This window comes from Mastacembelus armatus, chromosome 15, assembly GCF_900324485.2.
Source record: "Mastacembelus armatus chromosome 15, fMasArm1.2, whole genome shotgun sequence".
Taxonomy (NCBI): Eukaryota; Metazoa; Chordata; class Actinopteri; order Synbranchiformes; family Mastacembelidae; genus Mastacembelus; species Mastacembelus armatus.
In genome coordinates, this window is record NC_046647.1 from 16,895,253 (window position 1) to 16,910,577 (window position 15,325).

At 39.0% G+C, this 15,325-nt stretch overlaps 1 protein-coding gene across 2 annotated transcripts; it reads right to left on the minus strand.

Annotated features, from left to right (window-relative positions):
* Nucleotides 1–10,847: 10,847 nt before the first annotated feature.
* rps24 (ribosomal protein S24) lies at nucleotides 10,848–14,581 on the minus strand. 2 transcript variants are annotated; one of them, XM_026310108.1, is made up of 6 exons: nucleotides 14,494–14,581; nucleotides 13,737–13,802; nucleotides 13,443–13,652; nucleotides 12,521–12,634; nucleotides 11,533–11,553; nucleotides 10,848–10,928 (listed from the first exon to the last, which is right to left on the minus strand). In XM_026310108.1, exons 1-5 carry the CDS (start codon nucleotides 14,494–14,496, stop codon nucleotides 11,548–11,550), a joined length of 399 nt encoding a protein of 132 aa, XP_026165893.1. In that variant the 5' UTR covers nucleotides 14,497–14,581; the 3' UTR covers nucleotides 10,848–10,928; nucleotides 11,533–11,547. The 2 variants fall into 2 exon arrangements, with proteins under 2 accessions (XP_026165893.1, XP_026165894.1); XM_026310109.1 differs by lacking the exon at nucleotides 11,533–11,553 and having other exon boundaries at nucleotides 10,850–10,928.
* Between the last annotated feature and the right edge of the window lie 744 nt (nucleotides 14,582–15,325).

Below are 15,325 nucleotides of genomic sequence, written 5' to 3' on the forward strand. Positions count from 1 at the left end.
ACTCACACTGTCTCTGCTACACAGGATGCCCAGGGTCTTGTGTTATACTGTGATGATAAAGTGTGCACAGCACTAACATTGCAGCTGTTTACACATTCCCTACTGAGGGCCACTCTCACTGCAACACCCAGCCTCACAGTTACATAATGCTACGTGCATACATGTGGGTTAGTACGTGAAAACAAGGGAGGTGGGTGAGGGGAAGTGGGAGAAATCTATACATTTGCTCAAGCTGTGTGCTCAGGCTGAATGATGACACAATGATACATATGATCCTGCTGCTGCTGTTTAGGGTGCATATTACCACACCAGATATGAACTGTGCATAGTTCTGTCAGCATGTGCAGAGAAAGTGTACTATCATTTTGTTTTAGAGGATTGTGGAAGATTTTTTTTTTACACGTATCTGCCAATTCAATCAATCTTAATACTACGGAGACACAGATGCATAATCCTAAGTAGAATGTTGATTTGCTAAATAGCAATTAGGATTCAGGTTGAAACATTAAGTTATGATCTGACAAAACCCCTGCACTTCAAAAACACTTTTGATGTTTCCCCTCTGTTTTTCCAGGCCACTCATGCATCAGTAGTTTTGTGAAAAACACAGACTCTGAGACAATATTAGAAACGATGCCTGCAGGCAATTCTTTGAAGCTGAACGCCAGAGCCAGTCGGCCAGTCAGTCCATTGATAGCATGCTACTATCCTTGCTAGTTTGTGTGATGCTGGTCTTCAGCTGAGCTAGAGGGAATACAAAACAGCTTTTTCCTCCAACCTATGTCAGTAGTGATGTTAAATCTTAATATTGCGGTCTGGGCCTCAACACAGCCCAGTGAAAATCTTGCAGTCATTTGCTCAACAGAGCATATAACATTTGGCATGAAGCAACTCGAGTAGCTCATAATGCACTCAATTCAAGTTAATATAACCAAAGTCAAAGACTATCCTGTTGCCTCTGGTCTTCTAAAGCATTAAGTAAATATTCATGATGGCACAGGTTCACAGTCAAGATTATACTTGTTCTTTTCTCACTACTTTTCTTCAATGCACTGAAATACTTAACAGCTTATCTATCCCAAGAAGCAAAAACACCATTCAGTGAATAATGTTGCCCTGGCAGTAAACATAAACTCTACCATGGAAACTCACAAAACAATTTCTTTTCATTTTATTTGATCAGGCTTTATGTTAAGTCTTTTCATCAGATGTCTGAGATTCTGGGCTGAACCTCGTTGGGAATAAACATCACCGCTGGGATGCTAATCATAGCTGTTGCTCTTGGAATAGCAGTGCCAGCAGGCATGAAATCATGCATACGTTACAGGAGCCATTAGGGATTACCTAGGTGTTCTATTTTATACCACTTCTCCGGCAAACACACAGAGGGAAGTACTTAAAGTAATTGTTCCTCCTATAATGAATGATAATGAACCTTGTATTGATATATAAGTCAGATGATGGTCTGTGGAGACAATTACTGCTCTTTTATATGAAGATGATGCCACAGTGTGAGATGATATAAGACTGTAGTAGTTATATATCACACAGCGTATTGCCTACAATAATTGTATTTACACCTGACCTTCAGTGGATATGACTGAAGGACTTTTAAACAACCAGAGTGATATAATTTCACTCACATAATTCACAATCTCTGATTTGGAAAAGCTGCTGTTTCTGAGGAAAAGCCAGGTGGTTCTTGATGTCAGTGTTTGAGTCCTATATTGCATCATTAATCCAATGAACGAGCATATTCCTCGTTAACTTTCCAGGACCGCTGTCTTCCTGGTATCCATATTTCATAAGCACTCCTCACCAGTCATCCCCCTTCTCCTCTGTCTTGGCTTTTTTCATGCCAGTGCAGTTGACTGCACAACAGGGAGCAGCTTATATTCTGGGTTTCTCTTAATTATTAATGGGCTTCTCAACATACATGGGCTCATCCATCCACACAATTTGAAATACTGACTATTTCTCATGTGGAACTTTCCTTATGAGATTAGATTCCGACCCAATTTTGTAAGGTTTTGCTGGGGATGAGAACCATAGAGGATATATTTTCTTTATTCTAACCACCTTTATGCACAACAGGGGGAAACTCTCTTTGCTTATTCTGCCCACCATCTCTGCCCATGTCCAGCCACACTTATTACTTTAAGGATGTAAAACACATATAGCCTTTACATACTTGTGGAAGTTGTGATAGACTTGGGCCTAGGATTTGGCACACATCTCTAAGTTAAATAAAATCAAGTCAAGTTTTATCTATAGATTCCTAAACATGGCCCCAGCTCAACAACACTGACACAACTGCTTCTGATTTTATATTTGCTACAGCTCATTTGTATCTGGTTTCAGTTGATATCAAACTGCTACAAATGAAACCACATAACACAACTTAAGTTTCTAAACCCTATATCTGGTGAGATCCCAAGGTTAGCGTTAAAGATAGGTACTTTGGACCACTGAATGAACAAGTTAGAAATTAGCTGTTTTTCACATTCTTCCCATTCTGGAGCTATTTGTAGAAGCTGCATAAAAACAAAGTTTATGTCATTCTAGTAATGTTATTTTGTTTTGGAAGTATCTGGTCATAAACAGGCATTATAATTTGTCCTCTGGTGAATATTAACGCCCATACCAAATTTCATTGCAAGCCATCTAATAGTTGAGCTATTTCAGTTTGGACCGACTATCAGATCGACAATTTCAAAGCCATACACTTTAAAATACATACATATTTCAGTTGATAACTTGGGGAATATTGCTATAAAGCTGCTATAAAGAAATGTTTAAATATGCTATTAACAATATTTACATATTAGCTCCTGGGATACTGGATGCAGGCAGAGTCTACAAGCACTCAGCCGCTGCCCACAGTGTTGACTAGTGGCTTTAGTCATCAACTAGTGCTTGTACTGAAACAGTGGATGACATACTGTGTCCTGATGGGGTTTCCAACACAGTAACTGACAGAGGTAAGGTCAGAGCCTATTGATTTTTAACACCGCTCAATGAGACAGCAGGCTGCTCAGTGCAAAAGATACCACTATAGCCAGTGTAAAGAAACATGGCCTCAGCTCAGTTAACACTAGCTGCTACATCCATTTCATGTAGGTGTGCTATAATGAAAAAGCAATACAAGGGATCTCTGTATGATTGGCTTTCCACCTGGATGCTTTCATCCATTTTATCTCTTAGATCAGCAATCACCTTGAAGAAGAAAGGCAGCAGAAATAAGAGAGGCTTCCATCACAGCATCATGCACTACAGTAGGGCACAAGGAGATGACTGCCACACTGAACCACATCGGGCCCTAGAGCCTGTTCAAATGGGCTGATCAGCACAACACACCCATATCTCTATCTCTTTCTCACTCTTTTTGTATTTATTTATCTCCATGTGATGTTTTATTATTCATGAGTCACCAGCCAAATTCATGTAGTGGCCCACTAGGAAAAGTTTTGGCCGTTGTAGCCAGGACTACAGCCTTTGTGTGCTCTATGGTACAGGGAGGGAGATTGGGACATGGGGTCTTTAACGTGCAGGGTGGAACTATGAATCCTTTTACTCATGATCCCCCAGCCAGCAGCAGTTTGGGATGAGAGTGACAGAGAGCCAACACAAAGCTAATTCTGCCCCTGTCACATCCGATTGTCTCTTACCTCACAAATGAGCAGCAGTAATGACACCCGCCTGATGGGCCATGCTCATGCACATTTGCAGAGGTAATGTTTGATAGAAATCAATCTGTGATAATATGGTGGATGGGGGTACTGAATATTTCAGACTCTGAGGATGTCTCTTTTGGCTTCCAAATCACCTCACAAGAAATGTTTTCAAACATTTTTAAACCACAAGCCATAAACACACATTAAAAACTCTATACGGTTTTTGTAATCAAGAGAATCAAGATATTTTGCAGAGAGATGGAAAAAAATAATCGATTTTAGGAGAGTATATAAAACAGTACACATACTGTATGTCCCATTAGTTTGAGTCAGCAAGTACAGAAATATAACCATATTATAGTGGAACACTACCCAAATGACCAGTATAATAGGTCACTTTATATTCACTATTTAGCACCACAGACAACCAGAGAATCCCTATAGGAAAAATATATTGTAGTGATTTTGTCTGGGCTGGCACCAGGAGTTAAAGAAAAAAAGAGCTATAGATGTTTTGATGCTATAAAAAAACAATAAAAGGCGAAGATGTTTCCCAAGACTGCTATAGGCTCAAATGTGGCTTAATTTCTGAAAAGGTTTCACATGGACAAGGTAGGACTGATATTTGTAGCTTTTACTAAACACTTTGCCTCCCTTGGTTCTAACTATTTGTAAAAAAAAAAAAAAGAAAAAAAACAATTTAAACCTTTTTAGACATGTCAAGGCTCTGGGTTACTGCACAGTGTCCCAGTGATGAGATGATAATAAGATTGATTACAGTTTAATTACCCAGGCAAGTGTTTGAAGACTGGTAAGTAAATCAAGATTCCCAGACTTAAACTGGGAACATCAATTATTCCAACTATGACCTGATATAATTAAGATGAGTAATCTGACTTTTTCATTAATTTCATGTAGCTCAGTCACTTCAAAAGGCATTAACATTTTTACCCAACAGTCTACATTCAGTAACCCATAATGACAAAGTCAACTGAACTGTGTGCGCCACATTTGATATATGATGTTATGGTATGATTGTGACATAATGTCCCATGATTCACATGCATGTCTGGATAGAAACCAAGCAACCAAGGGAGGCGACCGATGGCAGCTCTGAGCTTCATCCGTCCTCTGCAGGATGGACGACCATCTCAGTAGCTCCCTGGTGGAGTGGTTAGCCACTTTGGGGTAAAGACACACAACAGCTGCAAACCGCACTTTCAGTCCTTTCTGAGATCATGAGGAAAAATATTCTACGATGAGACAAAAATGAATATCTTTGGGCAGAGCTCCAAGCACCAAGGCTGGTGGACACCTGTCATGACTGGTCAGAACTGAGGGAAAGATGAATGTGGTCAAATACAGAAGCGTCCTTGAAGAAAAGCTCCCTCGGAGCGCACACAACCTGAGACTGGGGTTTACCTTTCAAGATGACAAAAACCTGACATATACAGCCAGTATAACGCTGGAGTGCTCTGAGTACTTTCATAACTGAGAGATGTTAGTTTTGATTTTAGAAAAGACATGTTTCCATTTTGCCATTTTTGGTTATTGAGTGGCAAAAATGTCAGCTTCATCAATTTAAATTAATTATCTCAATAGGGTGTGAAAAAAAGTTAGGTCTGAATGCATTCTGAAGGGAATGTATGTACTGTATGTGCAAATATTTTGCGAGCCACCAACAGCACGGCCCTCCAACAATAGAACATATTATGGGATCTGAGAGGCAATATAAGCAAATCTTCCTTTTTATTCATGCTGGTCCTATTTAATGAATCACTGGAAGATTGCTCTCACTGTTGCCATTAATCAGAGCTTCTCTGCTGCTGATTGAAGAGGGTAATATGAACAGGAATATCAATGAGTGGAGGAGTGTGCACTCGCAAAAAATGGCAGAATAACTCCATACATACAGTGCTGTGTGCAGTCCAAACACACCTTTGTACCACCCCTACTTGGAATTAAGTCCATTACAATTTGACCATGTTTTCTGATGATATAGAGAGACTATATCAAACTGACATGCACCCTCAAGAGACTGAGACAATTTGGTTTTAGACTGCTATTGGAAAACCATGCACCACGGTTATGTTGGTACTTTGGAAGCTGCATGATGCTACGTTAAGTCCCAAATACAAATTTGTTTCATTGATTGAAGAAAACTAGACTAGGCTTGTGCTTGAGGGAGCATTTCTTTCATAAATTGAATCTATAAATTTGTCCATATGCAGTTAATGCTCCTAGAATACGGATAAATCAGAAACCATCTGGGTTTATTGGGATGCAATTTGTTTTTGCTTTTGATTCACATCAGTATGATTCTAAAGCCCTTAAAAGGAACTATGATTGACACATAAAAAGCAGGATCAAGAAATTTGAAGACCTGGTTGTCATATTGCTGCTGAGAGATGAAAAATACTGTACCATCAGTGTGTTAAATATGAATCTATGAGACATTTGTCTGTTAGATCTCACATCAAAACTGTAAAGGCACAACTTTTACATTGTAATTTTTGAGATATGACATGTTAATTAGTGAAGCTGGAAAAATTTAGGTGACCCCAGGTTACAACAAAATCTGCCTACCAGCACCTCTAAAGTTCACAAATGAACACATATCTCATTGCTTTAAAGGTTTCTTTAAAGGTTCAATATGAGCTATTAGCAGATATGGAATATATTATTCACAAATATATTGTCATTAGTGTGTAATCACTGGATAATACCAACTGCTGCATTTTCTTAGTCTTAAAATGAGCATTGTAAATCTACAGAGGGAGCAGGTCTCCCTTTATGGATGCAGCCATTTTGTACCACCATATGACACTGACTCTAGTCAGACATTGTGTTTTGATTTAAAGGTGACAACCACTGAACCCTCATTAACACCTGGAAACAGGGGAGTGGCGTGTGAGGAATTGCTCATTTGCATTCTGCAATCTCACCACTAGAGGCCACTAGATTTTACACATTACAACTTTAAGAGCATAACTCCCCATTAAACCAAAAGTGAGTCAAGAGTGATTTTGTACAGATTAAACAAACTAGATAAACTATATCATGTTAATTATGACCTTTAAGATTGGAAATGGAAAGATTTTGCCTTTGGACAGAGCTGTTTCCCCCTTAACAAGCTGCTGGTGGTAGCGTCATAATTAGCTTGCAGACATGAGACCGGTATTGATCTTCTCATGCAACTCTGCAAAAAAGTCAATAAGAAGTCATTACCAATAATATTAATATTAACATCATGTCAAGAATAGAGCAGGGCAACAAGAGCTCATCACACTCAGATATCACAGCTGTGTGATATTACAACAGGAAGGTAGTAATGTTGTGTTTTATAGCATTTTGGTATAATTTAATTTAATTAGCCATTTGATGCACTATGATTAATTGCCTGGAAAATTATGTGCAGGTCATATACCTATGTGTATGTGCAAAGCTGATAAGACTATATTAAGTATAATTTCTCTAAAAACCAAAGGCAATTCACATGCACATGATTCCTCACTACACACACACACCTCCCAGTCTGGACAGTACAGCATGGCTATCACATGAAGCATTCCATCATATTGTCACTCACATCTGCTGCCCTTTCTCATTACTGCACCCTCCCAATTCTCCCTCTCCTTTACCTCCCCTTCAGCCAAAGTCTTTTTTTTTCTTCTCTCGTTCTCTACAGCCCTCCACATTATTCCCCCTGCACCCATTTTTGCTGCTCTACCGACTGTACTTCCATGCCAACAAAAATGATCAGAATTCCTTAGGATATAGGTGGGATGGTGGAGATGGCAGGTGGGCTCACACGCTTTTACACCAGTCTAATGTCCTCAGAGCCTCAGACAACATGTTAGCAGTCTGAAAAAAAGCCACAGAGAGGTTTCAGCACACCTCACATGATTGAAACTGAGAAGTGATTTTTTTTTCACATGTGCACACCAGTTAGAGTGCCAGAATGAGACAGCAGGTACCATTTTTTCATCACTCCCTGAACCTGTGAAAATAGACTGATGGAAAATACCATTGTTGCATTTCTGACTGTATAGTATATTCATGGGAGCTCTGTCTGTTTGGGAAGATGTATTTTGCTGCAATCTTTGCAGGATTTTTCCCTGTCTACCACTACCAGAGAGGGATTAATGACAAAACCATGTCAGACTGGTGATGCAAAGAGGATAATTAGGATTCACGAAACACAGTTTGTCCTCAAAAGCAAATCACTTCCCTGGTGCTCAGGGGCTACCAAGGCACAGATCATTTTATATATCAGCACCTAGCAACTGGCAGATGGAGTGAACTTAGTGCAGGCTGCCAAAGCTGATAGGACACTGCAGGACTGCAAAATGAGCTGTGATGATTCCCCTGCTGAGGCCAACAAGAGAGACATACCTCATTAAGATGCATAGCATCCTCAAATACCCGGGCACACTTTACAGCAGCAAGTTGTCCCTTTGCAAAAATGTTCACAGTGCCACTGAAAACATACAGTTGGAGCTGATGAATGTAAAACAAATACAGACTAGCTGGGTAACATATATTTGGCAAAACATCGAAATTAATATACAGTATAATATTCAGTTTAGGACCACATTAATAGATTGGTATATGCAATATTATGACATGACAAAACAGCTAAATCATTTTTATTTACATCTATTGCAGCTATTGATATCTGCATGGATGTGCTGACAAAAACACACAGTGAGTCATCAGGAAGTCCATCCATTTTCTCCTTACAATACTACAATTCAACCTGCTGCATGGAGAGAGACAGGCCATTAAAAGTGCACCTGTTGTGAGAGCATAAACATGTGGTCCACATAACCATCTATCATAAACCTGATTGCAAAAACACCTTTGCTGCTCAAGCAGAGAGCCATAGTCTCATTACAAATCTCCTTCCTGCCCTGAAGGTATGCAGAGGTGAATGTAGTCCTTTATCTGGTTTTATTTGGTATGTATGGGGGTCCCTGAAGGCCCTTGGCACAGTCTCCTGATGCTAAGACTGCAGCTACTATACAACGTGCCTACTAACATAACAACCTGTAACACATTTTCTCTACAGCTCAACGCTATACATCACTGTCTTAACACTGTCGCCTCACTAATCTCTCATCTCCATCCGCAACCCAATTCTACTCAATTATATGCTGTTTATTGCATTACCTAATTATCTTGCTGATGTCACTCTGCTTTCCTGTTATAACAAAAACAAGAAAGCAAGGAAAAATGTGGAGGGAAGCCAATTTCACACATCCAACAACTGAAAAAAGAGAAGGGAGGCAGCAGATAAGAAGAAGGAGCAAGAAAAATTAGCGAGAGACACTGAAAACAGGGGCTGCAAGAAGAAAGAGACAAAGACAGAGAGGGAGAGACTCCCGGGACGGACCAACAGGGCTGCGGAGAGAGGAGCTTAATTTCCCAACACCATCTGTTACCAGTCCCTGGGTTGAAAGCTCCACTTATGTCAAACCTCCCACAACCACACGCCAGTAGAGCACCACAGAGCCATAAGAGACGCCACTGCTTTTTCTTTCTCTGTCCCCCGCACCTTTTTCTTTTCCACACCTATGCAAGTCATCCACCCACTCTTATCCTCTACAGTGCCACTATAAAACATAATTTAGCTGAGACAAATGAACCTGCCACATATTTTCTGGGTCATAATGGATTTAAGATTATTTTGAAGAAAACACAAACTAAGAGCACAAACCCGTTAGATGCCCCTGTACTCGGCAGGAAAAAGGACTTTTCTTTAAAATATTCACTTTTCCATCCGTTCACTCTCCATCTAATCAATAGGGTTTTGATACATTTACTCCTGTGTCGGTTGTTTTAGAGTCTAAACCATCTTGATAAACCGTCTGCGTTTAATCTGAGCTGGCTGGCATCGATTGAAGCGAAGCACATAGGAGATGCTGGGTGTATATATAGGCCCTTCTACTGGGAAAGAAGAGTCCATGACTCAAAATGTGTCAATGGAAGTGCCTCCAAGCTACTGTTTTCCATTTTTTCCTGGACGTGTAGGCACTGAAGACTCTGGTGCAAAAATGTCTGGCCTACATTCAATACTTTTTAGAGACATGAAAATATGTCAAATTGCAGCCTGAAGATAATTATATATAACACAGAGCTAGCACTAACTGGTGGCGCTGATGTTGCATTCAAAGTGGCCACAGCACTTTGGACAAATTTTTAATGGGTGTTACCTGCAGGAAAGTGAGGACTATTGCAGGTTTAAAGGTATTTGTACAAATTAATGCATAAGTGCATGTTTTTCTTATGGCATGCTGCTATTACTCTTTTCTAATAACGTGATTAGAGGCTATTCCATTAAGACCACCACTTTCCTATATAGCGTCCAATAGGAAATAAACATTTGTTTAAAACAAAAAAAAAAAAAATCTGTAACTTGACTAGGTGGCTGCTTCTGAATCCACGACATGAGGAAATAGCGATATGCATAAAAGAATGTGAAACACTGGGAGACAGGCCTAAGGTAGGGGTTACCTTGAGGACAGACCATTCCCTGGCATTTTAATCACTTCATTTATGCACGCTCTCAGGGTATTTCTATGCAAATTACCCGAAAAGGTCACGCTGCAAACAGGGATATCTATTCTTTTCAAATGGTATTTATAAACAGGAAAGTCCACACAGACTGGCCTATCTGTGTATTAGTACAATTTAGTCAGGGCTGTGCCTCTAGGGGAACTGATAAATGTTTTATCCAACAGGTAAATACTTTAACAGCTTCAGTGTAGTTTCCCATTTTCTTTAATGTAGAGTCCTCCTGTGGCCATTTGAGTTACTACAGGTCAAATCAAAAGTTACTATAACACTTGAGACAAGAACTTTGGCAAAATGTAATGGGTTCAGAAGGTGATAGTGCTCGATCAGGACTATCAATTTTAACATAAAACTTAAAATACAAATAAAAATTCACCTCTAGATGGTTGCCACATTTTTAAGGAAGAAAAAAAAAAAAAAAACAAGATCAGTTATTTGGCTGCTTTGGTGTAAAATGCCATTGCATTTCACAATGACTGAATATCACTATGAAATCTGACTCAAACCCAAATTAATATTTTAGACACATACACAAATTTTATGTTTTTTATACTTATCAGAAAACGGCTATTCTAATGAATATATCCAAAGACCATAGATCTTTTTTCCAAACTTTATTTGATGACATTATACAACAACATCTTGAGCACGGAGATCCTCCCTGGCTGTCCGGGCTCACTGCAGGGAGATAGCAGCAAAATTAGTACAACAGTAAACTTAATTTCTACAGCAGCAACACAAATTAAGTTTTCTCAACAACATATGCCACCTGACGGTGGACTGTAAATTGAGAGAACAAATCCAGATGTATTACAGATGAGGCAGGTTTACCTTAACATCATAATTTGAAGATTTGTTTTATTTTATTTTTTTATAAATAAAGGTTTGACTCAAATAAGACATTTTATGGAAAGAACACACACTCTAGTGACATCAGCAGGCTTTAAGTTTGGCTTCCCCACACTCAAACACACTAAAAAACTAGTATCCACATGCTACACCGAAATCCTGCTTCTATTAACTAAACATCTGAAGCATTGACAAAGCACTCGTGCCTGTTTAAATGTAAGCCAGTGTGTGAAAAGCCTAACGGATATGCCCATTATAGCAGAGACAGTAGTACAAAGGACTGGGGTAGAAGGAAAACCTTTAAAACAACATGGGAAAGAAGGGGAAAACACAAAGAAAACTGCAAGGAAAAGTGACATGCATGGCAGCACTCTGATCTATCAACCTCTGATGTGCAACACAATGGCACACCATGCTTGTTCTGCTTCTATACCTGCAGACTGACACTTCATTTCTGCAAAAGACATCCACGGGAAGCAAAGTCAAGAACAAAAGATTGAACAAAATAATGTTTATAATATAAGAACATGTTCGAAATAGAGAGTTGGAATATAAAAAGATCTCTGAATGGTGGGTGTATTCTGCAGGTCATGCACCACATTTAGAACCAGGCTAACAAAAGCCATAGTATTATTAGGTTGACAGCATCATATTTTATGAGCCAGCTGTGTAGCAATTACAGATGCAACTCTATAGTATAAAAGGCAGCCTGACTCGATTTTGTCATTCAGAGATCTTCTAGGTGACTTTAGCCAGTGATGAGAATCAGAGGGCACAGGTGAATGCAGGGCTTATTTTAAACAAACACTACAACAGGAATTCTCACTGATTAGTACTAAATTTTAACCATGTAGGATCTCCTCACATGGTTATTAGGGTTCCAGAACAGGGTCTACAGCACTATTAGTGTTCAGTTCAAGCCACAGATCATTAGTACTGGGAGTAGAAACCACCAGGTAAGTAGTTACCAGTGGATTAAACTGCTTTTATGTTGGATGCATCATAAATTATCATATACATTCAGAGGGGAAAAAAAAAATTGAGCTTTGGATCTTAGATGAGAGGTGAAGGTGTAAAATGAGAGGGATTAACTAGTTTCTATCCGTTCTGGATTATCTGCACCTGGCAGTTAGTCTATTTATGAACAAAATTTACCTTCTACAGTTCCCGAAGAATATTTGATACAATTGGAAAGATGACAAAGGAAATTAAAACCACAGAAGAGTCATAAGAAACAAATATTAGCAGGAAAAGAAAAGATGTGCTATGGAAAAACTGTTACTGTTGCTTTAGCTTATGCTAGTAATGACAAAGTACATTTCCCTAATGAGAAAGGAATACCTATTTTAATTTTGTGTGAAACTAACAATGTCGTCAAGGACTGTTCACTTGTCATAAAATAAATGAAACGGTCACAATACCTTTTTGCCAGCAGCGCCCACACTGGCTTTCTTGATGCCTCGTACTTTCTTCATTCTGTTCTTACGTTCCTTGCGCTGTTTCCTTGAGGTCTTCTTTTTCTCATAGAGACCGTGCTGAGGAACACAAATTAACAAGTGTTTCATTTTATCAGACTTTACATATTTTCTTAATCAGAGCAGAATGACAAAAGCTTTCACAACAGTTGTAAGAAATTGAAATCAATGTTGCCAAGCCGCATGATTACATCTGCAGCTTTCAGTTACGTGCTACAAGGACTGTTGTATTGCAGATTATATATAAAAATTATAACATTACAGGACAAAACACCAAAACATTAAACTGTCAATTTCATGGACACCAACTGCATCTGATGTAAATTATGGACAATCAACCTGCAGATCTGTTCCGACATTTAGATTCTACCTGTTGTTCAATTATTATGCAGACTACTTTAATTCGATTTTTATTTAAGCAAAGTGCATTTCACAAAAATATGTCCAGACACACTGTACAACAATCTCAAATAAAATCAAGAAAAATAATATTGAAGAAATGAATAAGGACTACACAGTAGTAGTGCTGACACAGACACATGATAAAGCTAAAATAAATAGCGACTAAGTCTAGTCAAAGGCACAGGAAAATAATGCCTTCAATCTCCTCTTAAAAACAGAAGTGCTAGGGGTGGATTTAACGTCTAACAGCTGAGCATCCAAGAGGACCTGGGCTCGGAATAAAAAGGTACTCAATATGATGTATATGCAAAACGGGAGTTAGGGGTCTCTTGGAAAAAAAAAAAAGCATAAAAGTTGTCTAGCCCAAAAAAGTTGATCATTAAACTTCATTAGAGTCGACCGATCGGTGTCTGTCCATACAACTACCAAATAGCTCGTGCAGATGCTTAGCTAATAGAAAACTCACCCTGGCCAGTCTGTGTTTGGGCTCATTCTTCTTAGCGTAGTCTAGGGAGTCGTACACCATGGCAAAGCCCGTTGTTTTGCCGCCACCAAACTGAGTCCTGAAGCCAAAGACAAACACCACATCAGGAGTGGTCTTGTACATCTTGGCCAGTTTCTCCCTGATTTCAGTCTTGGGGACTGTGGCCTTGCCAGGATGTAGGACGTCAACGACCTACAGAGGAAATGCACAAAGTGGGCATGATACATGACAGATGATTTGACACACAGGCAAAGTGGATCTGATTTGAGACCTTACCATTTGCTTCCTCTGCAGCAGTCGGTTCGTCATGAACTTGCGAGTCCTGACTGTTACTGTGTCATTCTGTAGATGGGAAACATCAGGAGAACAGTCAGTTTACAAATTATCAGTTTTGGCAGAATCTTCCAAATAAAAATAAAAAAAAGATGCATTTTGGGACAGCTTGTCTCACTAACTTATATTCCCACACAACCTAGTGTCAGTTTCTCTGCCATGCTACAACTTCACCTGCTACATGACACTTAAATGCTTTCAACCCCTCAATGCAAACAGTTTTCTAAGCGTAAACAATAAGGTACCAGTTGATAAACTGATTATCTGAGTGTTTTTACATGCCTGTTCTCTGGGCCTGACCACGGCAGTGGACTGTATGCTAACGTTAGCGACTAGCAACCGGGACTTCAGTCTTAAACTGGATACCAGATAACCTCTGCATACTATAGGACGTATTTGAGTAATTGTGTAGTTTAAATAGGTTGTGTAGCTAATAAAAAAGTTATGAAAACATAAAACTAATGTCTAGAAATCATCCCAAACCACGTAAATACAGTGAGTAACGTTGCTCCATCAAGTCAGGATATCGTTTGGATGGTGCTGCTGCATTTGCTCTTTTATACTTATATATCACATCGATATTGACATTTTATTATAAGACAGGCTTTAACGAGTACGTGGTGTTCATTAAACTTGTCTCGACCAGCGGATGGAAGCGATGAACCGCGGATTTTATTTGTAATTTGTCCACAAGACTCACCATCTTGACGCCGGCCTCGCTCAGGGACGTAGAAAAGGAGGAAGGACCAGTAGGCGACCGGATTAATGCCTGCAAAAAAATCGGCACCTACCTGTCTTGCCTGATGAAAAAAAAGTAAAAAATCGAATATTTCTTATTTCATTTCTTATAAAGAGAATTTAATTTTCTTCTAAATGTAATTGTAGCCACGAGGTGAAGAAGTGAGGACTGTATCGTACTGTATCGTACTAAGGATTGCCTGGCAAGCCTTCAGCTTGTGCCTTAAAACATTTATTTTTATAATAAATATTTATTTTATTTCACTTTCAGATATTTCTAAAGGAAAGGAGTTTGAGGTAAAATCACGGACTATCATTATAGGATGTATAAATTATAAAACATGGGGGTAAACCAAAAATCATCTGCAGTTACTCCTACATCCACAAGATGCCAGTGTTTTAACTTCAGCAGAGGACACTGCATAAGATCCAAGAGCCCCAATATTCTCTGGGACACTAATGTGGTAAATAACATTAATAACTATATTTAGCAGGTGTCAACTTTACTTCATTTAGCAAAAAAACATCTCTTTTTAATAAAGAACTTAAAACTACATTTTGACGCAAGACCAAGACAAATGTTGGATTTCAGTGATCTGAATTCTCATGCACGTTTGCAATTAATTAGCAAATTGCATACAGTGGAACTGTAGTGTTTTGACGCTCCTAGGAGCCTGCAGTCTTGTTGGGAATCCAGCCTTCAATGCAAACATAAAAAGCTGTAATTTACAAAATCACAAGACTAATAAGAGGGGAAAAGAGTGTATTATAATTTAGGTTGAAACAAAATTGAG